The sequence below is a fragment of the Penaeus japonicus genome, unplaced genomic scaffold, assembly GCF_977035675.1.
Source record: "Penaeus japonicus unplaced genomic scaffold, GWHDUDI00000001_assembly GWHDUDI00000009, whole genome shotgun sequence".
In the NCBI taxonomy this organism is placed as follows: Eukaryota; Metazoa; Arthropoda; class Malacostraca; order Decapoda; family Penaeidae; genus Penaeus; species Penaeus japonicus.
Window position 1 is genome coordinate 39,902,129 of NW_028234411.1, and position 14,308 is coordinate 39,916,436.

The following is a 14,308-nucleotide window of genomic DNA, read 5'->3' on the forward strand; positions in this document are numbered from 1 at the left end:
AATAATATAATTTTATATTAATGAATAGAAATTTAAATTTTTTATGAATCTATTTTAGATTATATTATATTTTGTTTTTTATTAGAATAAAAGATAATAAATTTATTGTTTTAATTAAGATATTAATTTATTTATAATATTAAATATAAATTATTTATATTAGTATTTGATATATAATGGTGATAATATATGAGTTTAAATTAATAATATTAATATAGAATTTAGGGAATATTTATTTAAATATATAAAATAATATATAAGATAATGATTAAATTATAATATAAATATTAAGTATTGTTATAATAAAGAATAATTTTATAAAATAATTTAAATATTTATTATATTTATAATAAATTATATAATATTTATTATTTATATAGAAATTTATAATATTAAAGTTTTTTATTATAATAGTTTTTTATATTTTTACATTTTTTTTTGTATATTTTATATATTAATTTTATATATTTATTAAATATATTTTAATTTTTTAAGTCGGGTTTTTTTGATATTGTTTTAATTTTATATAATGTATTTGTTAGTTATTGTAATTAAATTATTTTAAAGTTTTTGTTAAAATAATTTTAAAATAGGTTTTAGTTAATAGTTTTTTATATGTGATTGAAAAAATTAATATTGTTAGTTTTAAGTGGTTTTAGTGTAGTTATTATATTATTATTAATAGGTATTTGTTGTGTTGATATTAGTAATTTTTTATTCGGTGTATGGATATATAAGTAAAGATTATATTATAGTTTTTTATAAATATAATTTAATATAATTGATAATATTAAAAAAATATATATAGTTGATTATAGATAATTGAATATTTAAAAAATTAGAATAGAATTATGATATTTTATATAAATATAGTAATTTTAAAAAATATTATTAAATTATAGTAATATAAATTATATATATATATAAAATATAAAAATATAATATTTTAAATTTTAAAATATATTTTTATAAAAATTATATATATTATTTATATAATATAAATTTATTTTATATTAATATTATAAAAATATAATTTATATTTAAAAAAATTAAATTTAAAAACGATTTTTAATTTGTGTTCCGGGGCGCCAGTGCCCGGGGGAGATGTTTTAAAAACCTCGCTATCACTTTTCTATAAAACACATATAATGTCCAACACTCAAAAGGGTTTCGGTTGCCCATCTCTTTTGTGGGGTCGTGTACTGAAGGGTATCAACCCCTTCTCTTACGGGGGGGTTCGATCCCTCAAGGTAAAAATTGTATATATTAAAAGCGTTACGCTTTCTCCATTTTCTCACACATTAACCTTGGTAACCGATTTGGACTTGAATTTGTGATTCCTGGCTGCCGAGTGCCGGGGGAATGGAAAACCTGCATCACTTTTCTGATAAGAACACAAGGAATGTCCATACTCTCAAAGGTGTCTGTTCCATCTCTTTTGTCTCGTTAGCTGAACTATCAACCGGCCGTCGATCTTACGGCGCGGGTTCGAGTCCCGGTCAGGGAGGTATAAATTTGTATATATTAAAAATGCGTTACTGCATTCTACCATCTTCTCACACATATAACCTTGGTAACCTGATTTGGGACTTGAATTTGTGATTCCGTGGCTGCCGAGTGCCCGCGGGAGATGTTCGTAAAACCTCGCTATCACTGTTCTGATAAGAACACATAGGTAATGTCCATGACATCTCATAAGGTGTCTGGTTGCACATCTCTTTTGTCGGGTCGTGTAGCTGAGTGGTATCAACCGTGCCTGTCGATCTTACGGCGCGGGTTCGAGTCCCGGTCAGGGAGGTATAAATTTGTATATATTAAAAATGCGTTACTGCATTCTACCATCTTCTCACACATATAACCTTGGTAACCTGATTTGGGACTTGAATTTGTGATTCCGTGGCTGCCGAGTGCCCGCGGGAGATGTTCGTAAAACCTCGCTATCACTGTTCTGATAAGAACACATAGGTAATGTCCATGACATCTCATAAGGTGTCTGGTTGCACATCTCTTTTGTCGGGTCGTGTAGCTGAGCGGTATCAACCGTGCCTGTCGATCTTACGGCGCGGGTTCGAGTCCCGGTCAGGGAGGTCAAAATTTTGCTATTGTAAAAATGCGTTACTGCATTCTACCATCTTCTCACACATATAACCTTGGTAACCTGATTTGGGACTTGAATTTGTGATTCCGTGGCTGCCGAGTGCCCGCGGGAGATGTTCGTAAAACCTCGCTATCACTGTTCTGATAAGAACACATAGGTAATGTCCATGACATCTCATAAGGTGTCTGGTTGCACATCTCTTTTGTCGGGTCGTGTAGCTGAACGGTATCAACCGTGCCTGTCGATCTTACGGCGCGGGTTCGAGTCCCGGTCAGGGAGGTATAAATTTGTATATATACATATATATTGATATATTAAAAATGCGTTATATAAAATTTACACTCTCACATATAACTGGTAACTATTGGATTGAATTGTGATTCGTGTGCGATCCGGGATAGATGTTCGTATAAAATCGTATCAGTTTGATAAGAACACATAGGTAAGTCCATGAATTCATAAGGTCTGGTTGAATATTTTAGTGGTGTTAGTGAACGTTATACCGTGCTCGATCTTACGGCGCGGTTCGATAAGTCGGTCAGGAGTATAAATTTTATATATTATAAAATGCGTTACTGCATTATACATTTACTAAATATATACTTGGTAACCTGATTATGACTTAATTTGTATTTCGTGGTGAGTGCCGGGAGATGTTCGTATAAATATATATGTTTTATAAAAATAGGTAATGTCATGAATTCTATAAGTGTTGGTTGCACTATCTTTTAGTGGATCTGTTATGATAGGTAATAAGTGTATTGTCATCTTACGGCGGGGTTCGAGTGTAGGGTATAAATTTGTATATATTATAAATCGTTACTCATTTACATTTTCATAATATAACTTGTATCTGATATGATATAATTATTATTACTGTCTATATATCGAATTTCATAAACTCCATATACTGTTCTGATAATATAGGTATGTCATGATTCTAAGTGTTGGTTGCACATTCTTTAAGGTCTGTAAATAGTATATAACGATATATATTATACAATGGGTTAAATCGATAGGTATATAAATATAGATATAATAACGTAAAATATACGTAGATATATATATATATATATATATATATACTATATATAATTATATATATAGATACATAAATATACATATATATATATATATCTATATATATATATAGTATATATATATATATAACATATACATATACATATACGTATATAAAAATAAAAAAATATACGTAATATAAATATATAAATAAATAATATATATAAATATAATATATCCCTATATAAATATATATATATATATATATATATATATATATATATATATTATATATACATATATATATAAATATATATATATATATATGAGATCCTATAATATATATACGTAAATATATCTATATGATATATGTCTATATATATATATATATATATATATAGAATATCTATATATATATATATCAATATATATTTAAATATATGCCTAAATATAAATATATATAATAATATATATATCTATATATATACATATATTATTATAAATATATAAATAGTATATATATATACAAATACATATACTAATACGTATATATATCGTATATATATATATATATAATATAATATAATATATATATATATATATATATATACATATACAACTATGTATAATATAAACTTATATATAAATGTATATATATATATATATATATATTTAATATATATAAAAAATATATATATATATATATACATATTTATATATATATATATAGATATAAATATATATATTAATAATATATATACGTATATATATACGTATACGTATAGGTATATATATATATAGAAATATAGTATATATATATATATATATTATATAAATAAATATTATATATGCATATATATATACATGATACACATGTATAAATATATGCATATATACATATTTATATATATAATAAATATAATAAATAAATATATTTATATGTAAAAATAATATATATAATATATTCATAGTATATATACATATATATGTAATATATATATGTATATGTTTATCTAATATATGTATATATGTATATTCATATATATATGTCGGTCATCTGCCAGCTCTTGCCTTCGTTTCCACCTGCCCTATTTGTACCGTGTTGCTCTCCCCTTATTTCCCTTTATATACCTGCTTCTCTTCTCTCTCCTTAGACCTGAAAATGAAATCTAGGTGGATTTATCATTTTATCTACACGTATATTATATATCATTTATATCTATCTTATATATAAAAATAAATATATATATATATAAAATATATATAATATATATACATATATATATATATATATATATATATATATATATATATATATATATATACATACATAAAGGTACATACTCTTCCGAGTAGATAAAATGATAAATCCACCTGGATTTCATTTTCAGGTCTAAGGAGAGAGAAGAGAAGCAGGTATAAAAAGGGAAAGAAGGGGGAAGCAACACGGTACAAATAGGGCAGGTGGAAACGAAGGCAGGAGCTGGCAGATGATCGACATCGAGGTAGGTCAGATCAGGTCACCTGGTCGGGCGGTATGTGATGATGAGACGGGTGCCATCAAATAGGGTAACAGTCTGGAGACTATGTGCTCGCAAGCAGACTGGTTAGACAGGAGCAAATCCACTATGCTTGAAATTATGAAGCTGATTGATTAGGGAGGATTCCACCTATCTACGGGCGTGGACATCGTGGAAGAAACAGAATGCGGGCGGCCTGACCAAATCCATGCGGTGGCCTGTTTCCCATTGAAGGACGAAAGAGAGCGCTGATTGTGTGGCCCCTTTATATAAGCGTACAAGGGGTGAGGAATGGTGGAACACCTCCGTTTGCAACTGGTCCACACCTGTCCTCTCTATCCAAGGTAGGCACCTATGCGTCCCTGACTTCTCTTTGAGAAGCAGTACTTCGGTGAGCCGGCACTTGTTTTTCAAGCGTAGTGTCTAGCTCGTACGATATAACAGGGGCTACATATATATATATATATATAATAATATACATTATATATAATATTTATTATATATATATATATATATATATAAATGCATATATATACTATATTTATATATATTTATATATATATATATGTATATCTATATATATATATATATATATATATAATATTATTGTATATATATGTAGTATATATATGTTATAATCTTATATTATTATGTACAGGGTGGGGCAAGAACCGATTGAGCAGTTTTGAGGAGTTATAAAAAGGTAATGGAGGTTTTTAGAGAAGAAAGTTTATTTTCTCGAGGTTAGCATATATCATTAGAATCCTTTATGATCCTTATGTTTGAAAATAATGTCAGCAAGATGGCGGCGTTGCTGCAACACACTGTCTGGTGTCGTTCTCTGATAGTTTCTACATTCGTTTACTCATAATGAGGGCAGGGTGTTAACCTCTTCAATTATCTGCTCCCTTTGCTGTGTTAGGGTGCGGACGGGCGATCTTTTGAACTACCCTATCGTTCAGATGTCCCCAATCTCACATTTTTCGGGTGATAGGGCCCTGACTTCTGTGAGGGGGAGGAGTAACGTTGACGGGAATTCCGAACGCTAGTTGCATTGTTGCAAAATTTCCTGCAGCCTGTTGGAAGAGATTGTTGAAATATGTAGGATGGGGGACGTGTGGTTCCGCAGGACTGGGGTAACAGCCCCCGATGCAACCTGGTCCCACACCTGTCCTCCCTCTACTTCCAAGGTATGCACCTCTGCCGTCCCCTTCTCCTCCTCGTGATAAGCCGTACTTCGGTGCGACAGGCACTTGTTTTTCCAAGCGTGAGTCTCAGCATAAGTACCTATAACAGGGCCACACTGTTATAAATATATAATATATATATATATATATATATATAAAAAAAATCTATAATATATATAATTAAATGATAATACATGCAATTATATAAATATATATATATGTATAATAATAAATATGTATATATATATATATATATATATATATATATATATATATATATGTATATATATGTATGTATATATTTGTATATCTATATATATATGTACACGGTGGGGCAGAACCGATAGAGCAGTTTTTGTAGGAGATATAAAAAGGGTAATGAGGTTATATAGAGAAGAACAGATATTATTCACGAGGTTATCATAATATACCATTTTTAAATCCTTATATCTTAATGTTCTGTAAATATGTCCAGCAAGAATGGCGGCCGTACTGCAACACACTGCTGGAGTCGTTCTCCCCTGAAGTTCCTACATTACGTTCACCACATATCTGCAGGGCCTGGGTTAAACCTCTTCATTAATCTGCTCCTTATCAGTGGTATGGTGGCGAGGCGACTTTTGAACACCCTTTCTTTCAGATGTCGCCCAGCTCCATTTGCCGTGATATGCCCATACTCTTTGAGGAGGACGGAGTAACCGTGACCGTGAATTCCGAACGCTATGTTGCAATGTTGCAAACTTTCCTGCATCCCTGAAATGGAAGAGATTTGTTGAAACTGATGGATGGCGGGACGTGTGGTTCCAGCAGGATGGGTGCTACATCTCACACAGGCCCGAATTCCACTCAATGTTTTTGAGACATGTTTCCCGGACGTCAGGTGTCCTGGGGGGCGTGATCTAGGGTGGCCTTCGCGGTCTCCTCACCTGATTTGAGCATTTGCGAATGCGACTTCTATCCTTTGGGGGACATCTGAATGAGAAAGGGTGTTCAAAAGTCGCCCCTCGCACCCCTACCACAGCTAGCTACGTGAGTCAGCAGATTATTGAAGAGTTAACTCCATGGCCCGCAATGCCCCGCAGTAATTGCACTTAACGAAGGATTTTCAGAGGATACGACTTTCAGAGAACGACTCCCAGCAGTGTGTGTGAGCTGCAGCTAACGGCCGCCCGCCATCTGCTTGCTGACATAATTTTCAGAAAATAAGGATCATAATAGGATTCTAAATGGTATAATAGTGCTAAACCTCGTCGAGAATAATAAACTTTCTTCTCGTATGAAACCTCCCATCACCTTTTTTTTTATATCCCTCTCTAACTGCTCAATCGGTATTATCTGCCCACACCTTGTACATAACATATATATACATCTATAATATAATACATAGATATATTATAATACAAATAATATAAATATATATATAGATATAGAATATTTTATAGATATATATATTATATAAATTCATATATATATATAAATATATAATATATATATATAGTATGTGAGAATGGTAGGGTATAATGCAAGTAACGCCTTTTTAATATAATACAATTTTATACCTCCTGACCCTGACCGGGACTCGAACCCCGCGCCGTACAGATCGACAGGCACAGGGGGGGGGGGGGGGGACTTTTTGAGGACTCGAACCCGCGCCGTAACAGTCTCCGTAGGAAACGAATTGTTACCGTTCAAATACACGACGACATGTGAAACAGATGTGCAACCGTCACCTTTATAGAATGTCATGGGACATTACCTATGTGTTCTCCTATCAGAACAGATTGATAGCGAGGTTTTACCAAAACATCTCCCGCCCGGGCATCGGCCGGCAGCCAGGAATCCACAAATGTCAAGTCCCCAATCAAGGTTACCAAGGTTAAATATAGTGTGAGAAGATGGTAGTAATGCAGTAACTGCAGCATTTTTTTAATATATACAAATTTATACCTACTCCTGACGGGACGACCGAACCCGCGCGCGTAAGATCGGAAGGCACAGGCACTGATTAGATTCCGTACACTACACGACCCGACAAAAGAGATGTGCAACCAGACACCTTATGAGATGTCATGGACATTACCTATGTGTTCTTATCAGAACAGTGATAGCGAGGTTTTACAAACATCTCCCGCGGGTAACCTGATTTGGGACTTGAATTTGTGATTCCGTGGCTGCCGAGTGCCCGCGGGAGATGTTTGTAAAACCTCGCTATCACTGTTCTGATAAGAACACATAGGTAATGTCCATGACATCTCATAAGGTGTCTGGTTGCACATCTCTTTTGTCGGGTCGTGTAGCTGAACGGTATCAACCGTGCCTGTCGATCTTACGGCGCGGGTTCGAGTCCCGGTCAGGGAGGTATAAATTTGTATATATTAAAAATGCGTTACTGCATTCTACCATCTTCTCACACATATAACCTTGGTAACCTGATTTGGGACTTGAATTTGTGATTCCGTGGCTGCCGAGTGCCCGCGGGAGATGTTTGTAAAACCTCGCTATCACTGTTCTGATAAGAACACATAGGTAATGTCCATGACATCTCATAAGGTGTCTGGTTGCACATCTCTTTTGTCGGGGCGGGTAGCTGAACTTTGTCAACCGTGCCTGTCGATCTTACGGCGCGGGTTCGAGTCCCGGTCAGGGAGGTATAAATTTGTATATATTAAAAATGCGTTACTGCATTCTACCATCTTCTCACACATATAACCTTGGTAACCTGATTTGGGACTTGAATTTGTGATTCCGTGGCTGCCGAGTGCCCGCGGGAGATGTTTGTAAAACCTCGCTATCACTGTTCTGATAAGAACACATAGGTAATGTCCATGACATCTCATAAGGTGTCTGGTTGCACATCTCTTTTGTCGGGTCGTGTAGCTGAACGGTATCAACCGTGCCTGTCGATCTTACGGCGCGGGTTCGAGTCCCGGTCAGGGAGGTATAAATTTGTATATATTAAAAATGCGTTACTGCATTCTACCATCTTCTCACACATATAACCTTGGTAACCTGATTTGGGACTTGAATTTGTGATTCCGTGGCTGCCGAGTGCCCGCGGGAGATGTTTGTAAAACCTCGCTATCACTGTTCTGATAAGAACACATAGGTAATGTCCATGACATCTCATAAGGTGTCTGGTTGCACATCTCTTTTGTCGGGTCGTGTAGCTGAACGGTATCAACCGTGCCTGTCGATCTTACGGCGCGGGTTCGAGTCCCGGTCAGGGAGGTATAAATTTGTATATATATATATATATATATATATATACATGTGTATATATATATACATGTGTATATATATATACATATATATACATATATATATACATATATGTATATATATATGTATATATGTATATATATGTATATATATATATATATATGTATATATATATATATATATATATATATATATATATATGCATATGTATATATTACGTTTGTGTATATACATGTGTGTGTGTGTGTCTGTGTGTGTGTTTGTCAACACCGAGCAATAGTTGCATTACGCCATTAGAAACCTCCTAACACGTTATATAGACAATAAAGTACTGTTTAAGACAGCTTCTCAGCCGTTCCGTATATGGCGTAAATTCACGCGCTATGGGGGCAATAACAGTGCCGTTGCAACTATTTTATTGCAATTAGTGCTTTTACTACCACTAATTATATTGTTACAACTATTCTCGTTGTTCAGTATTGTTGACTTTATGTCTGCCTTACTGGGACTAATTATAAATAGTACGATTAACAGGGATTATTATAATAATAATTATGTATGTATATATATATATATATATATATATATATATATATATATATATATATATGTTTATTTATGTTATGACATTTCTCAATTAAAATGATAACTAGTAAAAGTTCATATTCATATTCTTTAGTCCTTGGCCACCTACTAAATCCTTTAAATGCTCTTTGATAAGTACTGTTTCGAAGGTTTTGAAGAAGTAACACTATTTACTCTCTTTACTCTCTTACGCTGCTTTGTCTGATGATAGCCTCAATTTATTATTCTTTTAATTACTTCATGTCTGATCAAATTCTTGTAAGAATATACAATCAACAAAAAAAAATAAAGTTTAATTTCTGCCCTCTCGGCCGTGTATTTGCACATTCAGGAGCTTCCCTCATTGCTGTTTCAATAAATACGTTAATATTGTACTTACCACAGCATGGAATTAATTCTGCTACCCTTTTGACTATAAACACCCCCATTATATGGCTTGTTCGGTGCTCACTTTCATGCCCGGGGCTATAAACATCACCGTGCCCAATTTTATGATGAATAACGTTCATACCATGACATGAACATCTAGATGCATGACCGACATGATTGACTCATGTATCAACCCGCAAATTCTAAGGGTGAATATCCGACCGTTCAGTCCCATTTCGATAGCAGTATCACTACATCCATAACCGTCAGACCTATCATTAACAAAGTCATCAAGAGAGACATGGGTTCCATTCAGGTAAGCTTTGTCACTGGCAGCGACTCTAAATGTAACATATGCTCTGCTTAACATTTGTCAATGGAGCTGACGTATTTTCTGAAAACACGGTCATGGCCTCGAACGACGCTCTGCTAGCATTCGTGATCATGCCCAAGACCATCGCCAGATTAGAAACTATGACCATAACCTAAGCCATAGCGGAGCTTAGTGTCAGCTCACGTCTAAGTCTACATCTTGGCCTAAGTTCATGAACGAGACACGTAAGACGGCTTGGCTTAAATTTATTTTACTGCAGTTACTACTTCTTGTTTTATTGTCATTAGCCTCGGCAGCAGCGGTTAACACATCTCCATTCGTAAAAGCGTTGACGCACGATTTGTTTCTTTTCGGTCTTGGTTTCTGATTCAACTTGGCTAGTCGTTTCTCTAATTTCACTCTTAAAAATCTCGAGGGACATTAAACGGGTATCCCTCAAGAACTTCTATAACCAGAAGTGTGGTAAACAGACTGTGATAGGGCATGCATAATAAAAAATAAAGTTTCAAGAGAGATCCAAGTCCAAAATTACAACTCAATGCCAAAGCCTATATGGTGATCTCGTCTGTCAATAGCCATCGGAGGACTACTCCTTCGCGTTTCCTGTTCCCCACAACTGTTGTCATGATCTCAGAAAGGTTAATTTTCAAAAGCTGTCATTGACAGCAAAACTGTAATATTCACAGAAATAATGATATAAAGTATCGTGTATGTATGATATCTTCATTAGAATAGGGTGCACAGTTGCTACTCAAATCTTTACAATGCTTGTGTGAATAGATACATATGAGCTTGTGTTTGTTTTCTCCATGAAGCCTTCATATATACGTAATGACTGAACTTGTTTGACTCATTCATCAAAATCAATCATGAACACAAGTATAATTGCAAAAAGATATATGCATAAACAAGACCTGTCATATAAACGTTCCCAATTGAACATAAAGTAGAGTATAACATCCCAGTTCATTTGCTGCAAGAAAAGGAGATTCCCTCATGCATGGTAAACAAAATCCCTCGAATGCATAAATCAGTGAAGAAAGTTGCTCTTCTCCTGCGTTCAAATGGCACAACGCAGGAGACCCGGGAGACGCTAGCTGCTCCCGGCGAATTTTACGAGCGGACCTTAAAAGGATCTCAAAGTGAGCTTCAAGTAATGCTCAGACTACTTTGCGGGGCTTTTCCTCACATCACTTTCTGTTTAGGTGTTAGTTGCGTTTAGGATCTACTTTCTCATTTATATCGTACCTAGGGATTTATATACTGAACGAGAACGTGCAAGGGTCGTCGGTCAGAGACTAATACCTTTTATGATGTGATGAAGTATTTAATGATCAAAGGTAGTGTATACAGTTCTATTGATATTTATACTTGTAGTAGAAGTATCATTATCATCATTGTTATTATTATAAGCATGACCATTATCATTATTACTACTGCAATTGGCATAATCATTATCATCATCCTTATTCCTACAATCATTATCATTGTTGGTGGTAATAGTATTCTTATTCGTATCACCATTTATATCATGAATATCATTCGTATCACTTTATCATTTTCATTTTCATCATCATCAATATCCCTCTCCTCCTCTTCCAGTTCATCATCTCTATCATCTTATATTATTTTTATGATTACAAACGTAAATTAAAATCATTGTTTTCACTAATACACTAATTATTGCTTTAATTATGTGTGTGAATGTGTATATATATATATATATATATATATATATATATGTGTGTGTGTGTGTGTGTGTGTGTGTGTGTGTGTGTGTGTGTGTGTGTGTGTGTGTGAATGAATGTAAGTTAACACACACATCTCTCTCTTTCACTCTCTCTCTCTAAATATATATATAAATAAATACACACACACATACACACATACACACACACATACATACATATATATATATATATACATATATATGTTGATCTGTATGGAGCCCTAGAATCTTTATAACAATAATAATCAAGTCTGCATCTTAGAGTTGATGTGTATTTCTGTTTACGTGTGTTTCTTATGAAGGTATTTCTTTTGAATTCTAGAGATAAATTTGCCGTTTCTGTGGTTAAGATATCAAGAATCTGTAGCTGCTTAAATAGTTTATTGAAATTTGCTCTCTATATACAATTCAGACACACGGCAGTCATCCACGGCTTGCGTTTAATGGTAACCATAGCCGCCCCCGTAGTACGGGATGTATCCATGACTTCCGTGGCTGTGAACGCTCACGTGTCCTAAACCAAGGCCAACCCCATGCCCTAAACCGTGGCCAACTCCATGTCCTAAACCGTGGCCAACTCCATGTCCTAAACCGTGGCCAACTCCATGTCCTATACCGTGGCCAACTCCATGTCCTATACCGTGGCCAACTCCATGTCCTAAACCGTGGCCAACTCCATGTCCCAGACCGAAACCGTGCCCAAGCCCATGACCACCAAGGCCAAATCCGTGGCCTACACCGTGGCCTACACCGTATATAGGACCGTCATCAATATGTACAACTTCATGACTAACGGTGTGTCCATGGCCGTGTCCTAATCCGTGCCCGAGCCCATGGCCATGCCCAAGTCCGTGCGCGAATCCATGTCCACCGTGACCAATTCCAATGCCGCCGTGGCCGAACCCATGGCCACCAAAACCGACTCCGTGGCCAAAACCATGACCACCAAAGCCAACTCCATGACCACCGAAGCCGACTCCATGACCGCTGAAGCCGTGTGAGAAGCCGGGTTCTGCCTTCGGGTTGGCCTTGGCTTTGGCTTCGGGTTTCGGTTGAGGTTCAGCCCTGGCCTCCGCTTTGGGCTGCGGGTCTGCCTTAGCGTCGCGCTTGTGGATGGAGTGCCCGTAGCCGTAGGGAAGGTAGCTGTTGCCGCCGTAGAGACCGTGCCCGACGACATGGCTGTGGACGGTGTGATGCCCATGTCCAAATCCGTGGCCATGTCCGAGACCGTGGCCGTGGCCGTGTCCGAAACCATGGCCATGACCTATACCATGACCGTCATGTACAACTTCGGTAACTACAGTGTGCCCGTGTCCGTGATGTCCGTGGCCGTGACCGATGCCTAAGCCATGACCAATGCCTATGCCATGGCCAAGACCATGTCCATGACCGATACCCAGGCCTAAACCATGTCCGTGACCATGGCCGACGCCCAAACCTAAGCCATGTCCAGTGTCAAAGCCATAGCTATAGCCATAGTGTCCCAGCCCGTGCCCGAATCCACCCGAAGGTTCAGCCTCGCGTTTCTGCTGCGCCGCCGTCGCCGCGACGGTCGCCAGCAGCAGCACGATCTGAAAGAGGTTCAAGGAGGACATATCAAAAATATGATACTTTACCCAGTTCATATCTCCGAGAATAAAAAGGAGGAAATATCAATGTGTCCTCTTTTACTTCATTATTTCCTTGTGATTTGATGTATCAGGTGATTAGACTATTGATTATTGAATATTCTTAACCACATATGCTTAGAATACTCGAACTCTAATACTCACAGAGATCACCGCCATGGTTGAACCGCGCTTGGAGAGAGACTCAGCGAGAGTATGCAACAGAGTTACTTAACCCTGGCACTATATACCTGAGCTCATGACTCTGTTTGACCTTGGGAATACAGGGAGCCGAGGAAGAGGACTGGGACCGGGGGAAGGGGGGGGGGGAGGTAGTAACAAAGCACAAGAAACTAAGAGTCATTCAGTAGATTCCGCAAAAATGAAGTCTGGTGTTCTGCTTCCACGGAATGTTAACTGCGATATTAGGCGGCCATGCATGACTTGGGGTCATGATATTAACGGTGCACTTGTCGACTTTCCCTCTCGTACTGTCGTACTGAGAGGGCTATGCATGGGGCACTCGGATGCAAGTACTTCTAATTGTTATTGCTTGGAGGGAACATTAAGGTCAAGTTAAGGTCTAATAATACATAAGCTCACCGATATGTAAATGGTAGGATTTTAAATAAAGACATAC

General features: G+C 36.0%; 2 protein-coding genes across 2 annotated transcripts in view; both read right to left on the reverse strand.

The window, feature by feature from the left end:
* Positions 1–1,410, reverse strand: part of LOC147471395 (uncharacterized) — a 21,221-nt gene extending 19,811 nt beyond the window's left edge. Inside the window, exon 1 of the mRNA XM_086540271.1 lies at positions 1,299–1,410. Coding sequence (XP_086396397.1) covers positions 1,299–1,410 — 112 coding nt within the window. The remainder of the gene's footprint in view (positions 1–1,298) is intronic.
* Positions 1,411–12,487: 11,077 nt separating this feature from the next.
* LOC122243130 (uncharacterized) lies at positions 12,488–13,686 on the reverse strand. Its single transcript, XM_043000615.2, has one exon. The coding sequence runs from the start codon at positions 13,684–13,686 to the stop codon at positions 12,502–12,504; it is 1,185 nt and encodes a 394-aa protein (XP_042856549.2). The 3' UTR covers positions 12,488–12,501.
* Positions 13,687–14,308: the final 622 nt, after the last annotated feature.